An 18407-nucleotide genomic window follows, 5' to 3' on the forward strand; every position below is an offset into this window, starting at 1 on the left:
CTGCCGCTCTGACTACACTCACACTTCAAAGCGCTGCTGCGGCACCATTCCCGCAGCGCTGCCGGGGCAGCGCTTTGAAATTCCAAATGTAGCCATAACCTCAGTCCTCAAATCCTGCTTCCCCATCATGGAAGTGTCTCCTTGGAGCTACAGTAATCTCTCCCCTCTTCAGTCTAGCCAATTACTTTACCTGTTGATTCACCCAAGTTTCTCTTCCCCCTCCAAGGGACTGAAGAGTTATACAAGCTTAGGTGCAAGACTTGTAATCTTACACCGAAAAAGAAAGATTCACAAAAGAGATGTTCGCCACAAGTGTTGAGTTTCACTATTTTAATATCATGAAATAAAAGTACAAAAACTTTACAGGTATATTGTTTATTACATGAAGATAGAACAGTTAACATTTGCATTTATTTTCTAGCAAAACCTGTATTACCAGTCACTCAGCAGTGTAAATACTAACCACTAATTTCACCACCATGTGTGCATTTTGTTTTAAGAGGAAACTGCAGAGGTAAAGGCAACAATCTTGTGAGGCTTCATTATAACTGAAAAAAATATTAAGCCTGTTTGCAACAGAAGCTGTGCTCAAATAGACCATCCATATTTAATACAGGTTTCACCTAGGAGGCTTTGCAAAAGAGTTAAGACATTTGCACTAGTCAGCTTCTTGTTTAAGGGCTGTAAGTGGGGGTTTTCTTGTATTATAGGATATTAGCATTTTGAGGTCCTAGTTCTATATATTTGCAAAGATAAACAGTGTGTGCGTGTATGTTAAAGGGGCCTGAGGCGACAGGATATGCAGTCTTGACATAGCTTGTGCTGTTTATTGAATGAAATCCATTACTTGTTCTTTTCTGATCATGAACTGTTGTATGTAAAGTGCAGAAAATTCAGTAGCTATCAGCTGGCTAACCCAAACTTGATTAAAATCAAGTTTATCCAAAGTGGATCTCTGGGAATGCTTATGGGTTGATATTGCCAAAGCAGTAATTGACTAAGAAATGAAACCCAGGATTTCACTGTATTTTCGCTGTTTGCTAAATTATCAGCTGCATGTCTTCTCCACCCCAAAGTTATTTTTAACCTCATCAAGTGTATACAACACATCAGCAAACATGAAAAAAGTAAACCCTTACATTACAATAACCTTATAAAATGTCCTAAACTCAATTTCATACATGCAGCTCACATTTTTAGACAAACCTTCAGGTAAGGAATTTACTTATGTCAAACAGATTGAACTGGTCAAAAATGCTATGCCCTTTGTTGGACCGTGTGGTATCCTTTCAAATAATTCAGAATTTCATGAAGCATGCATGAAACCAAATTGTGAGTTTACAAATAAATAAAATGGTGCTCACCATTATTACTGATTTTATATATTTTATCATTTATCGAAATGATTAACTTAACTCAGTCCCTTAAGGATGAATTTTGGGGGTCTTTAAAATAAAAATATTTGGAAATCATAAGCACATTTAAAATTGGTAGAACTATGCTTTGTTTTTGGAAGGGTCATCCTTGTTTCTTCTCTTTACATCCCAATTATAAACTCTAGCCATATCTGAGGGTATAGTTAAGGAAGCTGCTATAATGCAAAAAAAAAAAAAAGAAAACTGATTGCAGAATCACCTAAGTACGTTAAATCCAAGTTAATTTTGCTCGTTTCTCTGATACATGACAGACAACATAGAAATGGATTAACAAAACAGCTGACTGCAGTGCAGAATCCTGATGCTGTGGAAATTCTGACAAGTGATGGGGCAGCTATACATGATCACTACTCATCCTCTGTTCAGAGGATCTACATGCTAACAATTAAATATTTTTGCACAGACATTTACTTCCACTCCTATGTACCAAAGCTAAAACTGCTTCCAGTTCCAACTTACCCCTTTTTGGTTGCAAGGCTTTACCTATTTCAGCCATACATGACTTTATTCAACACTGAATGTCCTTTAACACTGGCAACATTTGAAACCCTAATAGCTCCCCTCCAGTACTAATAAATAGCTAAAGTATCAGTCTTCAACTGCTCTTTGAGAAAGGCAGGTTTGGAAGCAGAAAATCCAAAAACATAATGCAAAATGAATGTGATACTATCAAGACTCCCCAGAGAGGTTCATTTACATGGTTCTAACACTGGCTTTCTTGCTCAGAAAAGTTGAATTAGGCATTCTGCTGGTGGAAAACCCAAAGAATAGCACTTGTGTACTATCCAGAGTAGTGACAAGGAACCATTTTGCTCTGAAGCATCAATAAATCCATTTGGCTACCAACTCTAAGCACTAGGCTATGTCCTCAAGTTACCCACTTAGAACAGCAGTGCACATCACAATAAGTTGCACTGGCAGCCCATATCCTGCTCTGTCTGTTAAGAGATGGAATTCCAACAGGGACTAGCTGTGCTGCATTAAACTGTCCCTTCCCTTGCTCAGAATTTGAGACACAAGGTCCACCATTACCATTCAAGACAGCTACTTGCTAATCCTCCATCCACTAGTCTGGTTAGGAAACCAAATAAGCAGAGCTGAATAATGCATTTCTCTTTCTAAAAATCTATTTATCTGTGGAAATATGAGAAAAAATTGTACCAGTGTTTAATGTAAAGTTGTTTTTCTCCAAAAGGATACTAACTTCTGTGGTGGTGAACTGATCTCTAAGAAAATCCAGGTCTTCCTCTAGAGACTCAAGATTTCTTGTGGCTGTTGACAGATTCTTTTCTAAAAGAGCCTGGGCTTCATCGATGTCGTATTCAAGCATCACATTGGCCTAAGAGAAAAGATACTTAATTTTAATAAAGCTTTTACTCTAGGTTGAACACACCTTAAGGAAAATATTAACTCTATCCAAGGGGAATGTTACAAACATTTCAGACGGATTTTAACCTCCAATGTAGACAGGCACACACCAAAGCTATGTAAACAAAAAGGAAGTGCAATGCAGGGATCCATTTGCAGCTTCTATCACCTCAGTATTTGAGAAGTAAAACCCACAAAAGGCTTACAAATACTGCTCCCCATGTCATTTTAAGCAACAAATGGATGCTTGCTGCAGTTGTGGCCAGCAGTCCATACAAACAAAGCAAGACTTTAATGTTTTCAGAATTACATACATTTAATTAACACAATTCTAACATTCCTTTTAAAAATGGAAGAGGGCTCCCTCGGCAAGAGTTTCTCTAAAGTATCTTTGAAATGTTAAACAATATACTAAAGTCTTCTGGAAATATCCAGATTCAACAGCAGAATGCTCTTACCCTAGTATCAACAACAGAAATCAAGAAAGCCATCTGATGCAATTTAGGACAAAATTCTTTTTTGACACATACATGGCAGATCTTATTGCTAATATGTTGTTCTCTCGGTGCGCAAGTTCCCACGTAGAAAGACCAACAATGTCAAGTGAAAGTGCTGGAGACCCAGAGCAGTTTTGTCCTTTGTGAGTACTGAGTAAGAGCTATATACAGTTTTTCAACATTATTTTCTTTATTTGGAGACCGGTGCTTACAATTTCACATCTATGTAGCAACTAGCATCAGTCAAGTGCATCATCAGACAGTGGAATTTCACAGAATCAGAGTTAGAGATAGAAGAGTTCTGTTATATCTCTGGACTATCAAGCTCATTCTGGGAGTGATTTTCAAAGGCATAAATGTGAGTTTGGCACTTAATAGTGGAAGACAACATTAACATATATTCTTGAAGGATTGTGGGGCAAAGAACGGAACAACATTGAGCAAACATTCCACAGAAACACCTTGTCAACACTGGTTTGGATCAGTGTATGCTGCATTCTCATGGCAACTAACTCCTCTTATAGGTAGCCTCCATGAGACTGAGGATGCACTATATTAGTAATTCATTTTTTCCTTGGCATAGAAAGTCTTAACTTTTCAAGAAAGCAATTAGAAACAGAGCATACACAGCCCAATACAAACCAATATACGCTGGAAGCCATGATGAGGCAGTAAGGTCAAGGCATGCCCCAAAACCACATAAAATGCATTGTTAGCATGACTAATTTTTGGTAGCAGATTTGTGTGTGAACACTAATTAATGGCAACAAATATTCAGTGCAAAAAAGCCACTGGGCCCCATATTTTGACAGTTGTAAATGAATGTGAATACACCACACCTAAAGCCCGCAACAGCTTTCACAGAGCCAAAGCTATATGAATTCTGCTCTCAGGCTTTTACGCTGATGGGCACCAGGAAGAAATCCTTCCGAAAAGTTAACATTTAATAAAGGATGCTCAGGTTGGAATGAAGTTCTAAATGTTTCCAAAACTTCCGCACTTCCAGCCTTCACTAAATGCCTGTCTTCATAAGGAGAAAGCCCAAATAGCTAGTGTGCACTAACTGCCCCCGTGGGCACTCTTATTCCACACTAACATTGCCTTTGTGCAGATTAACTGTGTGCAGACAATGTTTTTGTCCTAAGCAGATGACTCAGTTCTGGCATGTGGAATTCAGGGACTTAGTGGTCTCAAAATAAACATTAGTAAGTTAGTTATCTTTGCAGATAAGGAAATGTATGAACACAGATATCCCTGCTTGATACTGCTTAAGTACTTAGAGATCTCTTTTGTTTAAAACCTTTGACCCAGCCAACCTGTTGTTTGTGCTTAGATACAGAATTGATAAGTGCCCTATAAATATGTAAGATAGGAGACAAATCCTTCCCTCATCTGCAATATAATGTACTCTGTGAATAGGATAGTAAGAGGCTATATATGGCTAAACATACAGAAGACAAATAGAAAAATATTAGCAGACCTAATTGTGAAAAACTGCTTTACTGGACATGTGCCTTCAAGGCAGCGGTGGACTGGTATTCTGAACCACAGTGCAATAATGAAATACCTATAATCATTCATTCTGATTAATTTAATCTTAAAGAAAAGACAAATTGGAATTTATGGCTCATCAGAATGTTAAAAAGTGTGAACACTGAATAAAATAGATTAAATTAAGTCCCTAACATGTTGAAATTGCCCTGTAAGGTTTACATCACCAACAAAACAGTTTTTATTGTTGCAAGCAGTAGAACCAATGTAAACTGCAGATTAGCTACATCATGTTCTGCTGCAAGCAGAATCAACAAGATTGCGAATTGTTAAATTCTGAGCCGCGAATATTTGACAGTTGTTGGTAATTATACATAAAATAAGAAAAAGCAAACTGAAAATGTACAATTACGGTTAGAAAAAGTCACCATATAAAGATGTCAGCTTCTTCCTCAAGAGTTCTAGCCCATGTGATTTTTTGTGTCTCATTTGACTCTACCAAAAAGAGTGTGTCACTACTTGGTACTCCTGTTACCCCGGCAGAGCCAACAGCTATAGGGGAGAGATAGTTGGAGTCTGTTCTGGTTTATGCTTCAACATACCAGTTGGCCCCACACCTGGAACTTGGCTAAGCTGTGCCAAGTCAAAGACAATGGTGTTGCACAGGGGTATCTGAAGAATCTTAATGATTGATGCAAAAGCCAAAAACAAACAAACAAACAAAAAAAAACAGCTTGATTTCCAGACCCAAAGATGAAGGGTTCTCACCTGATATTTTTAAGATGTCTATTACTGCAGTATTAATTTGTATTACCACAGTGCCTACGCGCCCCAGTCATGAACCAAGACCCCACTGAGCTACATGCTGTATAAATACAGAACAAAAAACCTGTCCATACCCCACAGAGCTTAGAAGTGCTGAGGTAAAGTTAGAAATGGAAGATATGGGCAAAGAAACAACAAAGACCCAGCTTTTCAAACACACACCAGTGCGTCTCCCTTCAGCATAATTGCACAAATTATGGCACTAAATTTACAGCATTTTCTTAGCCTTGTTTTGTTTTGTAAAGTAAGACTATAGTTATCCAAGTTACTTGTCCATGGAATAGTAGGTACTACATTCTGAAGACCTTTTTGCACTGAACTCACACTGGAGGTTGGTACAGGGACCAGTTACTTGATCACCTAAATGTGCTATTTTTCTAGTTTTGACCATAATTACACCAGGTACTTAACCTTCCTCATACAACTCCATTAAACTCAATGATTGCACAGAATTTTGTCCCGCTGTGAGTGGTAGAGATAAACAAATAAGATTATGAACCTGCCAATTTAATTATTTTAAAAAAATATTTAGAGGAATTCTGTAGTTACTTACCCCCAACCACAAACAGACTTTATCCGTAGGAGGAACTGATGCTTTACAGTAGAGGTTATCTGCCAATAAAAACCTGGTCTCCATTGGGTTTGTGGATTCCTTAAGACAGATCACAGAACTTGAAGTTGCTAATTGCACTGCAAATGGTTAAGACAGCAGTACAGAAACTAAAGTAAAGAACATACTTTTCTGCCCTTTTTTTTTAGTAATGTGAATATTAAACTTTTGGAGGACTACTGTAAACTTTTACTTCAAAATAGAAGTTACAATTCTAAGTTTGATGACAGCATGTTATAAGGTGGTGATTTTATACACAAATTAGAAATGGCTACAAAGACTAGCAGTCCATGAAGCCCAAGTTTAGTGCATCATTTGCAGCTATTAAAAGTCAAGTTTACAGTGAAAATGTTAATTTTCTAAAGCTAGTAAATAAAGTTGTGTGCCTTAAGAATAATTCCACTATATTTTATAAAAGCGAATTGTGTGTGCTCTCTAAAACATTAAATGTTTTCTGCTAGCATGGAAAAGCTGTTAACTTTATTTATTCATACCCCATTAAATAATCAAAATAGTTTACCTTTTTCTTCTGCATATATTTTAAAATGTCTAATGTCTGTTTAATTTCAGGAATCTGACTTTTTAGCCTGTGAATTAACAACAGTCATAACTTAGTATTTTGCATATACAGATAGATTCCCCAAACAGTTAGCTATTATATAATCCAACATTTTAAAAAAATTTTAGAAACTGAGGTTCTACAGGCATTTTAATCAGGTGTTAAAAAGTCATAATTAGGCCTGGAAGTTAACACAAACACATCACTTCTGAATATGCAAGAGATCTAGCAAGTACACTTAACTAGGGAGGCTGGGTGTACCTGGCATGTTCCAACATCCTAATCAATACAATGAATACAAGGAAAATTCTGATGGAACAAGTGTGTTACTCTGAGCAAAGAATTAAAATTAGAGCAGGTCAGAAATTTTCTGATGGAACATTCATCGGAAAATGCTGATTAATCAAAATTGAAAAGTTTTGCGGGAATGTGGCAATTTGGGCAAATCTTTTGATGGAAACTTGCCTGGTTTACTGCCAGCTCTCCCGCTCGTGCATCCACCTCTTTGGTAACCCAGACACCCCAGCAGCTTGCCAGGTTGGCTGCAAAGGCAGGCACTGGAGTTATTCATAGATAAGGATCCCCCTTAATAAAAGCAAGCCTCAGTATCTGCCTCTGTTATTGCTCAGAGCTTTCTCCAAAAGTAGCAGCTGAGTAAAATTAATAAAGCCTGGTCAGTTTCACACTGCTATTCAGTGGCAGGCAGCAGTGGATCTGACAATCATTTCAATTTCAGTTAACTCCTTAGGTTCACAAGCAACTGGGCAGCCAAGCAGGCAGGCTGACATAACGCAGTTCCCAGATCCCAGGGTATCTTATTTCATTTCAGCAACACCAAAAAGTTTTGAAAGTATTTAAATCAAGACTTGATGTCTTTCTAAAAGATATTATCTTGCTAAAACAGAAGTTACGGTCTTTCACACATCTTCTTCACCTGTCAAAAAATGCATGTGTTCTGAAACAGTCAGTGCTCTCTCAAAAATTAAGTGATGCTATCTTTCCTTCTCCAAGCTTATGAATTTTAAGGGTGCTGGATCAGTTGGTACCACCAGTTAACATTAAGAAATGGATTGCAGTAACTATTTTAGTGGCCACAAGACTTATTTTGAAAAAAATGGGAAATCTGCAATTCCTCCCTTATACGAAGATTGGCATAGTGAGCTCTCTACTATTGCATTAACGGAAAAAATGACTGTAATAAAAACACTTGGAAAAATTGAGGATGTCTGGTCATATTGCATACTTTTGCAGTTTAGTATATACTAGTCCCCGATACTCGTAGGTTATACTCTCACTTATCTATTTAGTCACTTTAATAACTGATGCCTTGCATGGCCTCTGCAGGTTTGGAGTTTTTTCTTTGCTTCTTCCAGGTTTTGCAAACAATTAATGTTGAATATTGTTATGTTTATGCTATTTCTATCTTGTGCCTATATTTATATACGTTTTCTTTTATTGTGTGTTTATATTTCATATAAAAAAAAGTAAAAAAAAGTAGTTACCGGCTTGATGGAAAAGTGCCTTGGTGAAATTTTATGACCTGTGTTATGCAGGTGGTCAGACTAGACAGTCACAGTAGTCATTTCTGGCCTTAAAGTCTATCAAGCTATAAACTCAGGCTTACTGACACTGCTGATCAGTCTGTGGGGAAAAAAAGTGGAGTTGCACCTTTTTAAATTTACTGCATTATTGGCACTACACTTCCTATCACTTCTTATGGCAGTCGGAAATATTTAACAAAATATAACCTTTTTTTGAAGTCTTATTTTCAATTTCCAAACTTTGAGAAAATTGTAACTCACCTCCTTTTCTTCTGAGCAAGGTTAAGTTCCATAAATTTATATTTCTGATACTGTTCATCCAGCTTCTTAAGTACTACATCTGCAGTTTCATTTCCAGGCTGTTTCATAAAAGAATCTACATCCTCCTTTAAGAAAAAGATAAAATTGAGAATTTTATAGAAACCCAGGGTCTAATTATGTGATCAGAAAGATTAGGTAAACAAAAGTTATTTTGCACTAAAAGTGATTTTATACCTTCAATCATTATTTACCCTTGACTCATTGCTCAGATGATTGCTTGCTTACTTAGAACCTAGATCATGTACAGTGAACACAAAAGGTATTTCACAATGCTAGAGTTGTTGGTGCTTTATGCCTTGCAACATAAAACTATCTTTTTTTTCCATTCAAAGTGTAGTATCACCTAACCTCTTTGTATTTCAGTTTCCCCATCTGTAAAATATGGATCATACTTGCTTTTCACACTCTTTGGCTATTCAAACTGTAAGCTCTTTGGGACAGGGACCATCTTACTATATATAAATACAGTGCCAAGAGCAAAGGGGCCATGATCTTTGTTGAGACTTGTAGGCACTTTTGCAATACGAAGAATTAAACTTTGTAGGGCCGCTACTTTTAGATTTCTCATTGGGTATTTTGTCAGGAAAGTAATGACATTCATGTTAAAGAAATAAGAAATAAAGAAATATGGTCACAAGCTATTGGCTTGACGGCATTTTTAAAATACATACACCTTGCTAGACGACAAAAAAAATGGCCCTTTCTCACTTTACTTTTTTCTAGCTAGAGGCTTCCATTCTTTACAAAAAAACAAAAAACAAAAAAAAAACCAACCCCAGTTCCATTAATACAGACTATGTATGTTCATGGTGCTTTATTGCAGTGATATTTATTTAAATAGGCAGGCGAGTGGTTGGTTTTATTATAGTTTACTATGCCACTGACTGCATGAATCCCCTTGGGCTAGCGAGACTCATTGTGCACTTGCCCAAATAGATAAGTGCAGTCAACCTGCTTTCTCAGCGTAGACCAACAACCAAATGTGAATTCCAAGCTTCATCTGAAGTAGGAGGAATTCACATTGCTGCCTCCTAATAAATAATCTACAAAGTGTAGTGGACAGGACTCTAGACTGGGAGTCAAGAGATCACATTCCATAGATGCTATTTATGTAGCACCTTTTGGATGTGAGGCACCATATACGCATGATCTATGACAGGGTTTCTCAAACAGGGGTCTCCACTTGTGCAGGGAAAGCCCCTGGCAGGCTGGGCCGGTGTGTTTACCTGCCACGTCCACAGGTCTAGCGGATTACAGATCGCTGCTCCGGGCCAATGGGAGCTGTTGGAAGCGGCACCTCTGCTTCCAGTGACTCCCATTGGCTGGGAGCCACGATCGGTCTGACCTGCGGACAGCACAGGTAAATGCACTGACCCAGCCTGCCATGGGCTTTCCCTACACAAGCAGAGACCCCTGTTTGAGGAAACCCTGCTCTAGAATTACAAATAATCATCTTTCCAGACTAATTCCTTAACCAGGAAAACACATTCCTGCTTCTTGAGAACAGCTTGCAAAAGTACATTAGGACCAACTTGCAAAACTGGTTCACAAAATCCCTCAGACTTCAAGCAGCTTTCCCAGGTAAATAGTTTATGAAGAGATTCCAGCTATGGCACCCAACTCATGGGGCTGCATTAACTGTGCTAATTCTTACTCTTACTTTCACTCGGGAATTTCAGCAGCTCACTAAAGGCATTACCTTCTCCATCTGGAGATGACAAAATATGACTATCACTTTTCAGTTTTCAAACAATCCACTACTGTGTCACAATATGGCTCTCTGATGGTCTTTCAATTGGCAACAGGGTGTTACATTCAGTCAAGTCAAAAAGCATGTGCATTTATCATCCATTTCCAACATACCTAGTGACATACTCCATATTGAATCACTCTCTTTTTGGACACGGATTCATACACAACACTCTCAACAGTGTACAAAGTCACCAACACCTTCATTAACTCTTTTCAATCAACCCACACATAAGAGAATTGGTTGCCTACATGAGATGGGCTGCCAGACACTGCAGATGCATCAATAATTTCAAGGCAATTCAAGAATATATCATTACCAGAAGAATTCACAATAAGAATAGCCATAAAACACGAAAGATTCAAGGCGGCCCCACAATGGAACATCATTAAAAACTACTTGTAATACAATGAGACTTGACACCTCATTCACTTGGAAAAATATCCCCGGATCCCTACTGTACCAAGTTAATATCAATTTCCAAGTATTTTAGCAGGACATTGAAAGTAGGAGCTGTTCTGTTGGTGTATGTGAAAAGGTCAGTTTCCCCACACTGAGTAACACAGGTTTTACTAAGATTAGAAAGTTAAGCACCACTTTTGATCAGGTACACAAAGCTAAAAGTCAAAACTGAAGCAAAGAATTAAGTGACTACATGGCAATACCTACCCTGACCTATTCTTCAAGTAATAAAAAGGAGACTCAGAGACTGGAGTGTCAAAAAAACAGTAAAGTGAACAAATTATACAGCAAGCAGTCAATAGGATCAATAGCATTCATTCAGGAGTTCTGAAGGAACTTGAGAAGGGGGTAAAAAAAGTTACTAACAAAATATGCAATTTCTCATTAAAATCAGCTACTATGCCAGAGGACTAGACAGTACCAAGCTGCAAGAAGATCCTGGATATTGCAAACCTTACTTTACTGTCAAGTTAGCACCTATTTTACTGCCAAGTAAACTGATGGCAATAATTCAAGAATTATAAAACACCTAAATTCACATGATATAATCGTCAGCATGGCTTCCGTAAAAGAAAAGTCATGATTCTTCAGTCTCCAAGAGTTCTCTGGTGAAGCAACAAGATATCGGGGGAAAGAGCCGATGAACACAACGGATTTGGACTTTCAGGAAGTCTTTCACAAAATCCCTCACCAAGAGGTAGTAAGGATTAAGGGAAGATAAACTAAGTAATCATGGCATAGAGGTCATTCTGTCATACATTAGAAAGTGACTAATGAAATCATTGGGAGTCTGGTTCATAGGTACAGTAACTCCCCACTTACTGTCCTCTCACTTAACGTTGTTTCGATGTTACATCCCTGCTCCATTACAGAACATGCTCGTTTAAAGTTGCCCAATGCTCCCCTACATCATCGTTTGGTCAACTGCTTGGCAGTTGGCAGTCCCCCATCAGCTCTCCTATGCCCCTTGCAATGCCTCCCACTTGGATCAGCACCTCCCCCACCCCCGTCTCCTGTCCGCGGCAATCCGCTGTCTTGTGGCATTCAGGAGGCCGTGGGGAGGAGCAAGGACGTGGCACGCAGCCTCCCCCCTACCTTCCCTGCCTGCAGCAATCAACTGTATTAAATTGCTTGTTTAAAATTGTTTAAAATGTATATAATGCCTTTTGTCTGGCAAAAAAAATTTCCCTGGAACCTAACCCCCCCCCCATTTACATTCATTCTTATGGAGAAATTGGATTCACTTAATGTCATTTTGCTTAAAAAGTCGCATTTTTCAGAAACATAACTACAACATTAAGTGAGGAGTTACTGTACTTTTGAAAATCCCATTAGGTGCTTATCTACATCTCTAGGAGCCTAAATCCACACCTTTTTAAGGGTAAGAGACAAAAAACAAAGAGTGGAAACTAAATGGTAACTTTTTATTGTAGCAAAAGATGTATGGTGAAATACACCCTAAGGGTCCACACCAGGTGTTTATATTTTCGTTAATAACCTGGAATGGGAGACAAGAGAAAGAGCAAAATGGTTTAAGATTTTCCAATGACAAGATAGGCGAGATAACATCTTTTTATTGGACCAATTTCTGTTGGTGGAAGGGATAAGCTTTCAAGCATCATCGAGCTCTTCCTTAAGTCTGAAAAAAAAAGCTCTGTGAAAGTCAAAAGCATGTCTCTTCCTAAATGCTAGACAGTTGGATAGATAATGGCAGATGAAATTCATTGCTAGAAAATGCAAGGCAGTAAGTAACATGGGGAAAAATAACTTAAGATATATATACACCTCTACCCTGATATAAACGCGACACGATATAACATGGATTCAAATGTAACGCGGTAAAGCAGTGCTCTGTTGAGGGAAAAGGGGAGAAGAGCTGCGCACTCTGGCGGATCAAAGCAAGTTCGATATAACATGGTTTCACCAACAACTCGGTAAGATTTTTTGGCTCCCGAAGACAGAAGTATATCGGGATAGAGGTGTATATACACACATTCTGGGTTCCAAATTAACTACAGCACTCAAGAAGAGATCTAGATATCATCCCCGACAGCTCGATAAAAAGTTCTGTTCAGTAGCAGTCAAAACACCAAAGTGATAAGCTAGAGAAACAACTAGATTGTGAAATAATTCTGAAATGTTATTTCCTTTATACAAATTGATGGACTACCTTCCCTTGAATAACAGTCAATAATTTTTTAACTGTTTAGTGATTCTGTGCCCAACTTGTCAGCACTTTCTGAAAATCAAGTCACACTTAAGAAGTGTCAAACTGAGCACCTACAGTCACCTCTGAAAATCCTGACCAGTGTTCAGTTCTGCCCGCACTGCAAAATGATATGAGGTATGGGAAGAGCTCTATATGAGGAGAGGTGGAAAAGAGCTCACTGGTTACTTTAAAAGGGATGTGAATAAGAAAGAACATGACTTAATTTAATGAATGGTAGAGAATGTCATTCAGGCATTCCTATTAATAAACAAAGTTCCTCAAAATACAAGAAGGAGGGGACAGCCAATTCATTTGAAAGGTAAATTTAAAACTTAAAAAATAAAATGCATGTGGATCTTTCTGCCCCAATATTAAATTGAGTCTTAGGCTTCAAACAGGATTCGTCATTTGTATGGATACAAAGGACATTAATAGTAAAATTATATAGAACTAGAAAAGTTATGATAAATATAAACCCTCATGCTTTGGGTTGCAAGTATTAACTGACCAGAAGCTTCCCAAATAAGTAGATTATTCTATAAATATCCATTACAGGGATTTAGTATTATTGGCTACTTTTGAAGACTAGACACCAAACTAGACAGTACGCTTCTCTGAGCCATTAAGCCACTTCCTTCTTCCTAAAATGATTTTGAATTTATGAAAATTTTCCCTGTTACATCACATTACACAATATTCAGTCTTTCCATTATGGTTTTTCAAACTCACTTTTCCTTTTTTAAATACCGAGTTGCCTTTACAAGTTCATTAGTATACTGACCAAACTAAATAACTTATGGTCATTAATCATGTCAATTTTCAGTCTAAACTCTGTCATCAAGGCAAAGTGATCATAATGCAAATTTATTTATTTTTAATTTTCCCCTCAGACTTTTGAAGGAAATTCAATGTAGCAAAAAAGCACACTTCATTTCAAAGATGCGTGATGCTGTTTAATTTTCTGAAAGGAAAAAAGATGGCTCACCACCTTAGAGTCAAAAGAATTTCTCGGTACAAGACAACACCAGTTTTCTCAAGAGCTCTGGAGATATCAAAACACCGTAACGGAAAACAAGGTTTTAGATAAAGACAGAGCACTCCACACCGAGTATTGTTGTTTGGATGCAGATGACAATGGGCTAACCAGGGATCACTAGGTTGCACGGTACAACAATCTACTTGGTTTGACCTGTAGGAGGTCACAGAACATTACACAAAAAGAAACCTCAGATTTCAGATACCGACCCACTCCCTAAACGCACATCCATATCGACCATAAATTGCACTAATATCCGACTCTGGGGCAGACAGATGGCACGACCTAGGTAGCGACAATGCTGAATCCACAACTGCACCCACGAGGGTTATCTCCCAGCCCCATAAAGCGCCCCCAACGATTGCGGCTCTGAGCCCCCGCAACCCAGCCTGCTCTCAGCGCAGACGGGAGAGCAGGACCCGCGCCCTGAGCGACCCGCCCGACCCCGTAGAGCGCAGCCCCCCTGCTCACCACCCACCCTGCCCCCGCCGCAGGGAAACGGGGCCCAGGAGCCCCCGCCCGCCAGCGGAAAATAACCCGCGAACCCGGGGAGCTACGGGCCAAGGGGCAGCCCCAGCCCGGGCAGAACCCACTGCCATGAGCCGCAGACGGGGCGTGGCCGAGGGGCTGGGCGAGGTGCCCCCTCCCCAGGACTCCAGCGCCGGGACCGGGCCCATCTCCCCCACGGTGCCGCCGGCTCGGCTCTGCCCGCTGCGCCCTAGCGGGCCGGGCGCCGGGAGCGGCTCTCACCACGAACACGGCCTCGGGGATGCCCAGGTGACCCCGTTTTCCGCCCGCGGGCGCCTCGCTGCAACAAATCTCCCCGCTGGTGGCCGCCGCCATCTTGGGGAACCGACGGCGGTGCGTGCCGTGCGTCCGCGCGGCCCCCCTCCGCCGAGCCACACGAGTCCTACGTCACTCCCCTCCGCGCCCATTGGCTGCCGCGCTCTGACTGACAGGGTAGGGTGGGCCCGGAGATGGGTGGGGCTTAGCTGAATGGGCGGGGTCCGATGGGTGGGATAGGGTAGTTAGTGGGCGTGGCGTAGCGGTGGGCTGGGAGAGTGGAGGCGCTGCCGCTGTGGGGGGGAGAGTGGTGCTGTCCCCTGGCTCTGCAGCCTGTGCTGCCTTCATGGGAAACACGCTAAAGGGCAGGGCCGTCCTTAGCCATAGGCAGAATAGGCAGCTGCCTAGGGTACCACTAGGTCTGGGGGCATCGCTCTGCTGGAGCCCAGACAGAGGGGAAGCAGTGGAGCATGTAGGAGCAGGGCTGCTGGGTCCTAGAGAGAGCCGACTGCAGCACAGTCTGAGGGAGGGGATTGGCTGCTGGGAAGGGGTAGGGGAAGGAACTCACCTGCAGGGGTGGCAGCTTATAGGGGCTCAAGGTGCTCAAGCACCAGGAATATTCAAGGCTGGGGGCTGTGCTCCACCAATATTTGGAGCTGGGTTTCTCCTCTGCCCCCACCTCGGAACTTCCCTGGCTGAAAGAAAACAGCCAGTGCCTCTCTCCTTTGTTTGGGCTGCTTTTGCCTAAGGCTATAGAGATCATTGGGAGGCAGCCTCTTGGCGCACTGGGGGAGGGGAAGAGGAAGAGAGGAGGGGGAAGGAGGCACACACATGCTTGGGAGCTCCCCCCCCCCCCCAGGCACTCAGTGGCAGCAGCAGGGATGGGGAGGCCACACATGATGGCAACCCCCCTCGCCCTGGTACCCATCATAGGGGAGGTGAGTGGGCTTTCTGGACCTGAGAGCGTCACTAGGAGCACGTGCAGTGACTGTGGTGCAGAGTGAGTGTGCTGCTGGTGAGGGGCAGGAGAGAGAAGAGGGGTCCCTTCCCTGGAGCTTGCTTCTGCCAGTAAGGAGAAGGGAGAGTCCTCTCTGGCCCCAGCCCTGGGCAGCCTGTCTACATCCCAAATTCCTTATCCTGAGCCCTGCCCCACCCCAGGGCCTGCGCCCCCAGCACCCCAACCCTGAGCACTCTGCTGCAGTGTGAACCCCTCATCCCTAGCCCCATCCCAGAGCCCTCACTTGAGGGGAAAAACATGCAACTTAAATTTGGTGGTCAGTTTGGAGTATCATTGTGTTTAGCACAGTACTTGATTATTTTACACCCTTTAAAGCATACAGGTGTTACAAAGTGGGAATGTTCTTAATGTTTTCTCTGAATACTGTGTGGGTGCCTCAGTTTCCCCTATGCATTTCTCAAGGATCTAGATGGTGGGATAAGGATGTGTGATTGTTGTAGAGCCCTAGAGTGCCAGTGTGATGCCGTTTGCACAGAGAATGGCTGAAACCCTGTCTCTGGGCAACTGATGGCCTGGGTCGCTCTCCTGCAAGGTGCCAACTGAAGGTGTTGGAGAACAAAGAGATCAGATGGCCTCCTAATGCCTGGAAAAGAGACAAAGGCCAGAGGAGAGAGTGTCAGTGCCTGTTTGGACTTCCGGGAAGTGCATGGTGTGGAAGAGGATGCTGGGATGCTTTGGAACTACTCCGTACAAAGCCAGTCAGGACTCTGGGGGAGCCTCCTCTCTCTGAGCATACTGTCTCCAGAGCAAGATGCTTACACCTTCCTGGGTCTGACCTCAGAGCATTCAGCATGCCCTTCCACACTGTGCGCTTTCCGCAGCAAGTCTGTCCAGGCAGGTCCTGGGGCAACCAGAGGTCCCTGCATCCCAACTCTGCAGTCAGACGTGACTGTCAGCCAGCCAGTAAAACAGAAGGTTTATTAGACGACAGGATCACAGTCTAAAACAAAGCTTGTAGGTACAGAAAACAGGACCCCTCAGTCAGGTCCATCTTGGAGGGCAGGGAGCCTAGACCCAAGTTCTGGGCCTCTCCCCATTTCCCCAGCCAGCTCCAAACTGACACTCCCTCCTCTAGCCTTTGTCTCTCTTCTGATCTCTTTGTCCCCAGCACCTTCAATTGGCACCTTGCAGGGGAAACTGAGGCACCCACACAATATTCAGAGAAAACATTTAGAACATTCCCACTTTTTCCAAGTGCAACAAAATATAATACTGTATATTGAAGCAGGCAAGTGCTGCTTCTGAGTTTACACTTTTAATTGACCCTTGTAATCTTGTGGTGCCAACGCATTGTAGCTTCATTTTATATCGGCTTACAGGGTGACAGCGGAGGGTAGGGAGGCAGGCACCACCATTTTGGGCACCACCAAAAATTATACAAACTTGCTGCCTGTGCTCACCTGTGAGTGTGACTCTTTCCCCTGGCGTGAGGGCTGCCAGGGCTTTGTTGGGTGAGGTGCTGGGGGGGGAGGTGAGGCTGGCTGCCTACCTGCTGAGGAATGACAGTGAAAGTGACTCACTTCCTTGCAGGCAGCCAGGATTGGAATGGTCACACACGGCTGGGCTGGGGATAGCCAGATAGCATGTGCGAAAAATCAGGACAGGGGGTTGCGGTAGGGTGAGCAGATGTCCCACTTTTATAGAGACAGTCCCATATGTTGGGTCTTTTTCTTATATAGGCTCCTATTGCACCCCACCTCCCATCCTGATTTTTCATACTTGCTGTCTGGTCACCCTACATGGGGGTAAGTGGTGCCTATATAAGACAAAGCCCCAAATATCGAGACTGGCCCTATAAAATCAGGACATCTGGATCTGGTCACCCTAGCTGGGGAGTGCATCTCTCCCCCGGACTGGCAGTGATCCATCTCATCCGGGGGGAGCTGCACAGGGCAGGATGAGCTGCTGTGGCTCCATGAGTGCCCCGTCCCTGAGATCAGATGCTGTGCTAACTTCACCATGGTCCGTTGAGCTGGCGGTGGTGCCCATTGGTGTGTGATCAGACCTGAGGATTTGCTGCTGCTGTTGCCGCTCTGCACCCCAAGATGTGGATTTTTGGGTCCTGCAGTTTTCCACCTCTCCTCTTCTACTGCAACTGTTGAACCAGCAGGCTGGGGGGGGGGGGGGTGAGCCAAGCATGAAAGCAGTACTGTGTTGCCATTTTGATTGTCATTGAGCAAATTTTTTTGCTAAAAATGCTTGCTAAGAATCCTGAATTCAATTTCTATATATTTTTAAAAATCAATATCTTAGCCAAAAACAGAAAATTAAGTTGTTGACAATTATTTGTGACAATTTTGGAATGGGGAAGGGAGTGGGCCAGTTTTCATCAGAGAAACAAAAAATGTTGACTGACTTTCCTATAGCCTGTTACTGCTAAATAGAGCCCTCCAACAACTGTAATATGCTCATCTCCTTACGAGTGTATAGAGCAGGGGTCGGCAACCTACGGCACATGTGCCAAAGGTGGCACATGAGCTGATTTTTGATGACACGCAGTG

At 42.0% G+C, this 18407-nt stretch overlaps 1 protein-coding gene across 1 annotated transcript; it reads right to left on the reverse strand.

Moving 5' to 3' along the window:
- Window positions 1–315: 315 nt before the first annotated feature.
- On the reverse strand, window positions 316–14996 carry VBP1 (VHL binding protein 1). The gene is made up of 6 exons (XM_030575438.1): window positions 14856–14996; window positions 8589–8713; window positions 6748–6814; window positions 6171–6269; window positions 2637–2775; window positions 316–1567 (listed from the first exon to the last, which is right to left on the reverse strand). The coding sequence occupies exons 1-6, from the start codon at window positions 14946–14948 to the stop codon at window positions 1497–1499; spliced, it is 594 nt and encodes a 197-aa protein (XP_030431298.1). The 5' UTR covers window positions 14949–14996; the 3' UTR covers window positions 316–1496.
- Window positions 14997–18407: the final 3411 nt, after the last annotated feature.

Source organism: Gopherus evgoodei, chromosome 9, assembly GCF_007399415.2.
Source record: "Gopherus evgoodei ecotype Sinaloan lineage chromosome 9, rGopEvg1_v1.p, whole genome shotgun sequence".
Classification (NCBI taxonomy): Eukaryota; Metazoa; Chordata; order Testudines; family Testudinidae; genus Gopherus; species Gopherus evgoodei.

Bases quoted from the DNA above. Each gene is read 5' to 3' on its own strand.
- VBP1 (XM_030575438.1), bottom strand. From the start codon at position 14,948: ATGGCGGCGGCCACCAGCGGGGAGATTTGTTGCAGCGAGGCGCCCGCG. The intron at 8,714-14,855 runs GTGAGAGCCGCT...TTTTTCTTAAAG, and splicing joins TCCCCGAGGCCGTGTTCGTG to GAGGATGTAGATTCTTTTAT. The intron at 6,815-8,588 runs GTGAGTTACAAT...GTTAATTCACAG, and splicing joins CTTGCTCAGAAGAAAAGGAG to GCTAAAAAGTCAGATTCCTG.